The sequence below is a fragment of the Triticum aestivum genome, chromosome 2B (genome assembly GCF_018294505.1).
Source record: "Triticum aestivum cultivar Chinese Spring chromosome 2B, IWGSC CS RefSeq v2.1, whole genome shotgun sequence".
Lineage (NCBI taxonomy): Eukaryota > Viridiplantae > Streptophyta > Magnoliopsida > Poales > Poaceae > Triticum > Triticum aestivum.
This window is the reverse complement of record NC_057798.1, coordinates 196,855,727-196,862,525: the sequence shown is the minus strand read 5'-3', so window position 1 is coordinate 196,862,525 and position 6,799 is coordinate 196,855,727. Positions and strand designations below refer to the sequence as shown.

At 43.2% G+C, this 6,799-nt stretch overlaps 1 protein-coding gene across 7 annotated transcripts; it reads right to left on the bottom strand.

Moving 5' to 3' along the window:
* Nucleotides 1–917: 917 nt before the first annotated feature.
* On the bottom strand, nucleotides 918–5,286 carry LOC123044323 (filamin-A-interacting protein 1). 7 transcript variants are annotated; one of them, XM_044467027.1, is made up of 7 exons: nucleotides 4,871–5,286; nucleotides 4,118–4,271; nucleotides 3,476–3,578; nucleotides 2,778–3,388; nucleotides 2,376–2,543; nucleotides 2,053–2,163; nucleotides 918–1,110 (listed from the first exon to the last, which is right to left on the bottom strand). In XM_044467027.1, the coding sequence occupies exons 2-7, from the start codon at nucleotides 4,193–4,195 to the stop codon at nucleotides 1,060–1,062; spliced, it is 1,122 nt and encodes a 373-aa protein (XP_044322962.1). In that variant the 5' UTR covers nucleotides 4,196–4,271; nucleotides 4,871–5,286; the 3' UTR covers nucleotides 918–1,059. The 7 variants fall into 7 exon arrangements, with proteins under 7 accessions (XP_044322962.1, XP_044322961.1, XP_044322959.1 ...); XM_044467026.1 differs by lacking the exon at nucleotides 918–1,110 and adding an exon at nucleotides 1,541–1,962 and having other exon boundaries at nucleotides 2,043–2,163; XM_044467024.1 differs by lacking the exon at nucleotides 918–1,110 and adding an exon at nucleotides 1,541–1,947.
* Between the last annotated feature and the right edge of the window lie 1,513 nt (nucleotides 5,287–6,799).

The following is a 6,799-nucleotide window of genomic DNA, read 5'->3' as shown; positions in this document are numbered from 1 at the left end:
CTTTCCTGTTCGTAGCGACAACTTAATTAGTTACTCCCTCTGTCCCAAAATATAAGAACGTTTTTAACACTAAACTAGTGTGAAAAACGTTCTTATATTATGGGACGGAGGGAGTAGAATGTAAAGTAGACTGAAGAAAGGAATACTGGGCTGTGTTTACTGGAGATAAAAGTGGTGAACTCCACGTCTAATTCATAATTGGCATGGGAGCAGTAGAAAGCTGAAAGCCTGAAACTAAGAAACGTCGCTGAATGAAACCTATGAAACAGCAAAAAGTACTGGAAATTCAAATCTGTGAGACCATGTGGATATTCTCATTCTTAGGAAATTCAGAAGTTTCAATTTAATCTCAGTACAAATAGTGGATGCAGGTCGATTTGCTATATACCTGAAATGTTTCGAAAATCAAAATCAGTTGCATCTATCTACAACATTCCAAGAAAAAGGGTAAATGCTTAGTTAAAACGCGTGACTTTGTTCTACACCTGTACTCCCTCCGTAAGGAAATATAAGTAGTGATCTAAACGCCCTTATATTTCTTTACAGGGGTGCTATGATTTTGACCAGTATATATAGTTATAGACCAGGTAACATTGCACAAGAACGGGCTTGCACGACGATCGCACAACATCCCTGCAAAAATCCTGAAGACCGACCATGTCTTCAGAGACCGAAACCCAAGATCAGTCGTGACACGAACGACACGAATAACGGCCTGGGATCCCACGTCGCCTCGTTCCGCCTGACGAAACCGGGGTCGAGAAACCGCCGTGCGAGGGTCGCCGTCGCCGGAAGAAGACCGGCAAGAGGAACGAACTGAGGTAGGCAAGAGCCGCATCCTGGGGTGGTGGAGTTCCGATGAGTTGAGAGAGATGGAAGGAAGGAATGGATCGAACCTGAGAGGAGAGGAGGCGCGCGACGAGGGTGCGGAGAGGTTGCCGGCCGCCTGCTTCTTCCTGGGCTGGGCGGCAGAACTGGAGTTGGAGGCAAGGAGGATGTCCTTTTCTTCCAGGACAGTTGCAGATGACAGACATCCTTCTTGCCTCGCAAATCGCATTTTTATAATCCCCTCTGGTTACCCGGCGTATGTTCTGGCCATATGACTTCGTCCTGTAATAACTGGAACTAAATTGTTTTTCTTTTGTGGGATAACTGAAACTAAATTCTTACCATTGGAATGTCTGCAAGTTTAGGGCAAACTTGCTTGTTAAGCTTCTTTTTATAGTACAATATATAAATTTATGGCGTACTTGCCTGTTAAGCTATTTTTAGATCATTATTACTTGCTTGTTAAGGTAACATTGTAAAAAAAAATCCTGCATTATTCGATCACTCCTACGATTTGTTCATGCCCATATGAGCATCAAACATCATCAAAAAGGCCAAAAAAAAATCTAGAAATATGCAAGTTTAGGACCTGACCCCAAGTGGACTTATTTCACAAGGAAATAGTTCGCCATTTCTTTTCTAATCCTGGAATATGTTTCCAAACCTATTGCAGATAAATGGCTCTCATACAAACCACGTGTACGCACCAAACTCATGCCACTTACAACATTCTCATTTAGCAAATCTGTGTATGCTAATACGTGTAACATCCTTGTGAGTCCTGAGGCTGAATCTGACACGATAAATATCAAGTTTTTACAAGTTACAAATGCATCTACAAACAACAGTGGCACAAAGAATTATATACAGCAACTGCACACAAGAGTGCAGCTGCATCTAGCATCCTACATTATTTACTGTGGCACCATCTGAAGCTTCATCAGGATGCCACTCTACTAGCGCTTGGTTCTCTGGTGTTTCTTCAACGTTGCTAGCATCGGAAGATCTGAGGTCAAGCGACCCCTCAATCGAGCAATTAGACAACTCTACCAGCATTGGACAGAACCCGCAAGAGCAAGATTTGCAAACCCTCCCGAGGTTCATTGCAGAGTTCAATCTCTACAATGGAGGCATCTACATAGTGTATCAGTACCATGAAACAACTAGTATCGAGCAGAAGAATAGTTCATTTTTGGTGGGATGCTATAACCTACATGCACATACCCCTAAAGCATCCTTCAGTTTCTTAATCTCCGTAGCTTGCGTGTCAGCTAGCTCATGCGATTCCTGCAGTCGTCTTAGTGCTCCACTCAATTTCCTTTGCTCTTTGGAGACCTGGTTATGAATATCAGAAAACAAAATTAAATCAGACATAGAGGGATTGTCAATATGACAAGACTAAGAGATTGTATCTATTTCATTTGTAATCATGCGATTAGATTCAAAATTCAAATAATGGTCTTATGGAGCAACAGCTTGAGCTATATGTGAAACTATATTTTTACTGGTGCAGTTTGGAACCAAAATAAAAAAGTATATTTCACTACCTGAACCTCCAGCTGCTGAATTTGCTGAATAGCCGCTTGCTCAATGCAAGACCGGCGCTTGTATTCTTCCTCAAGCATGCCAGTTATCTGGTACCTCAATTCAGCCATTTCTTGAGTGAGATCTTCTGCATCCTCCTTTGCTTTCAGTTTTTGTTCTCGAAGTTCTACCTAACAAGGAGAGCAACACTTAAATCTCACCAGAAATGGGAAAGTTATACTGAAATCACAATCAATAAAACAGACAGATCCTTGATTACCCAACTAGCAGTGCAACTAAATTCCATAGCGATATGTTCAAAACAATTTGTTTCTGAACTTGTTTGGTAGTACAAAACTACATATGGCGTATTCGAACGAACTTATACCAAAATGCTGAAGTACAAGTAGTACACAAACTCTGACCTTGAGCTGCTCAATTATATGTTCAGGTTCTTCATTTTGCTTCGCCATCTTTTCAAGAATTTCATGACCTCTTTCATAGTTTGCATGACCATCATGCTCCACTGTTTTATCAAGTTGCTCCACGCCTGTAGAAGAGGATTGTTTAGGAGCTCTTCCAGGCAAGTACTCTTTTTTCAGTTGTTTATTCTCAACCTCAAGATGATCAATAGTCTTCCGTGCCTCTTGCAGCTGGAGCTCATGTTCTTTCAGTTGCTTCTCTATTCTAACTTTGTACTCAGCAGTATGCTGGCTAAAGCTCTCAGCATCAAACAGTCTTTGCTCAATCGTAGTCAAATCAAGTTTTAAACTCTCAATTTCACATTGCATATCTAAAGTTGCGCTTTCAAGCTTCTCTATTTGTGAGGCTGCCTTTTGCAGCTCCTCTTCTTTACATTGGACTTCTTCCATCAGAAGCCAGCACTGAGAATCAGACCGCATCAGATCATTGTCCATAACTCTCACTCTTTCAGGAAATTTCTCCAGTTCAGTTAGCTTCAGTTCAAGGCCGTGAATATGCTCTCCCATGATGTTTGCTTCAACATTCCTGATATTTAACTGATCCTGCAAATAGTCTGCACTTTCGATCAGCAAAGACTGCTTAAGTAATAAGGTTTGCAATGGCCAGACAAACAAGAAATGGAATAATTCCTAGAGCATACCAATTTCCTGATAGCAGTTGCTCAGCTCAGTTTCCAATTTCACAATGTATTGCCTGTCCTTCTGACAGGCCCTAGAAGCTGCATTTTTGTCAAGCAGTAATTTCTGCATTAACAAAACTATGAACTCAGTGAAGGGTTAAAGCAAATCAATAACACGGTACCTCCATTCAAAAAAGTTGTGGATGGAATATTTAAAAAAAAATTGCATTCCTATCTGACTTGGGTTAGGACAGAGCAAAGCGAAGCCAAAAAGAAACTCAAGTTTGAACAATACATTTTTATCGTTATGCTGCCACGTGAAATGCTTAAAATACATTCTCATTAGACCTCAAGAAACATAATCATGCAAAATTACGACTGACTGAAAGGAAGACATACTATCTTCCTAAACTTCAATCAAACCAGCAATTTTATCTTAACACGTCAATCAATAGTTCAATACCATGCAGCCATGCAGGATATTAGCCAACAGGAACCATCACCACATACCATTATCAGAACGATCAATGGGAGAATAGTCCAGTATCAATACCATCATGCAAATTATTACTCTATCATATCAATACCAACAAACAATGCATTTTCTAAAATGCAATCTACAGTAGAAACAAATCATGACAGGGATGTTCAAACTATCAGTACCTCCTGATTCTTCTTCCCCCTTCCAGGAAGAACTTTTGCACCATTAGCTGGACAATGGCCATTGGAGCTACTAGCCATCTGCTGATCTGTAGAATAAGAAAAGGCTAAGTGCGGTCATTGGCGCCATAAATCATCAAAAATGGCATGTTGTACCCTGTGAATCACCGATGGGGAACAAATTTGTCATTACAACACCATATCAAAACTAGTATCTGGCAATCAAAATATTAAATGTCATAAAAAATAATCATTACCACTACAAGTAAAAACAGCAATAACGGGATCATAATTTTACCTAGAGTGTATAAACTATGTCCTAAAAATTTCAATTGTTCATACAAACGCATTCAGGAAACTGCCATTTGTCAGATTGGAAAATGTTGCTCGTGAATCGACCAGAGCAAGTTGAACAGACTGCCATCAGGTGCAAATTGGGCCATTTGTTAATTTTAAGCCAACAGGGGTGCACACAACAATTGAGTTGCAAATCGAGAAAAGTCACCTTTGAGGTTCAATTGTCAGAAGAAAAGATAAGGATATGTTTAATAGTAGCGCAATGAACTCAATACAGCATCTCATTTTAAAGAGGAAGGAACCTCGTGGGCAGCAGATGCAAGAAAGACATATCCCAAACTTGTTACCACCTACTTGCTCGGTTCCATCCACCGCTCAACTTCCGGCGGGGGCGGATCTAGATGATGTGTTCAGTGGGATTTATATTTAACTAACCGCTGGATGGAAACAACGTCGTACCTCAAGACGAAATGGGTGAACACTGCGGACGGGGTGGGGGCAGCGGGAACGCGATGCCCCGACGAGGAAGAACGGGAACGGCGAAGGCGGCACCGCGCCTGAGAGGCCGTCGTGCTTCGTGGGGATGGGTGGATGCGGGATGGGGGTTGAGGCGTCGGCGGTGACGCCGCTAAGGTACGGGCGTACGGCACGGCGGCAGCTGTAGGCCTCCGTTGTAAGAGCAGGGGCTAATACGGCGCGTTTGGAGGGGAGGCGCTCGGAGCGGCGTCTGTGTAGGAGCGTGGTGGCGACGGCGGCGGCAGCCGGAGTATAGTCGGCGGGGCGGCCGGCGTGGGTAGGTAGCTCTGGTGGAGGTCCAGCGATGGGAAGAATTGCGGTCAGGTCTGGTCTCTGGTGAGGTGTGACTCCACCGATCTTGGCTTGACCTGACCATGTGACGCAACCCTGGCCATATGGGCCATGCCATGCGGGCCAGCCTGCCCGGCACGACACGCAACTAAAAGGGCCAGGCTGGCCTTTGGCCCGCTATGGAAGAAGGATGGCCCAAAGGTAAGGGCCCGGCACAACAGGACCTTTTTAATTGTGGGACGACATGACACGGTTCGGGCCCAGTGCAGTGCAGCGGCCCCCCTCGCACTTTCATATTTTTCTATATCTTTGTTAAAACATTAGTTAGATTTTTCTGTTTTTCCTTTTTTAGATTTTCCTGTATTTTTTCTTATTTTTTAGGTTTTCTCTAGTTTTGTCCTATTTTTTGTTTTTTCTAGATTTTAATAAACAAAAGACCGAGTGACGTTGTCATACACTGGAGGTGCCTCATCAGCAAGGAGCCCGGCAGCAAGCCTGCCGGTAGGCCCACGAGGCCCACCTTATACCCGACAACAGGAAGAGCCCTGGATCATCTTGATCTCCAAGATAACGACGGTGGCAATCTAGATCGCATCTCTCCATGTAAAACCCTATCCTCCATAGTGTATATAAGGGGAGGCTAGGAGGAAGCTCTCATTCCCATCTACTCACTGGTAGAAACAACTCTTGACCGACTCATACATTTCTTTGTAATCCCTCACTTGAGGTATACCCATCATCAATAACAAACACAAGCGGGACATAGGGTATTACTCCAACATGGAGGCCTAAACCTGGGTAAATTTCCGGTTTGACCTCCAATTTTTGACATCCAGCTATGGTAGGTACCTTACCGAGGGATCTGACGGGTTTCTGCATCGTCACCTAAAAGGCCGAAAAGCAACACGGATGTGCCCATGGTCGTGTCGTGCCCGGCTAGAACATTTTTGGAACGTGACCAGAACTTCATTGATCTTTTGCGCTTGTTCAATAGTGGTCTTAAAGAATAGTAGGCTATTGATACGTCTCCAACATATCTATAATTTTTTATTGTGCCATGCTATTATAGTATCAATCTTTGATGTTTTAGATGCAATTATATATCATTTTTTGGGACTAACCTATTAACCCGGTGCCAAGTGCCAGTTGCTATTTTTTTTACCTATTTTTGGTTTTCCAAAAAATCAGTACCAAATGAAGTTCAAATGCCACAAAACTTTTTGACGATTTTTTCTGGATAAGATAGACCCTAGAAGCTTCGGGAGGATACCAGAAGGCAAACGAGTAGACGCCAAGGCACTAGGGTGCGCCCTGGGGGGTTGTGCCCTAGTACCTTGGTGGGTCCCTAGTGGCTCCGTCTGACCTAATTCCACCTCTATAAATTCTATAAAATCGGAAAACCATTAGAGAGCCAACCAAAATACTTATTCCACTGCTGCAAGTTTCTGTTCTTCCGCGAACCCATCTGGAGGCCTTTTCCGGTACTCTGCCGGAGGGCCTCTACATCAACCTTGCACTCTCTCAATGATGTGTGAGTAGTTTACCACAAACCTAGGGGTCCATAGCTAGTAGCTAGATGTC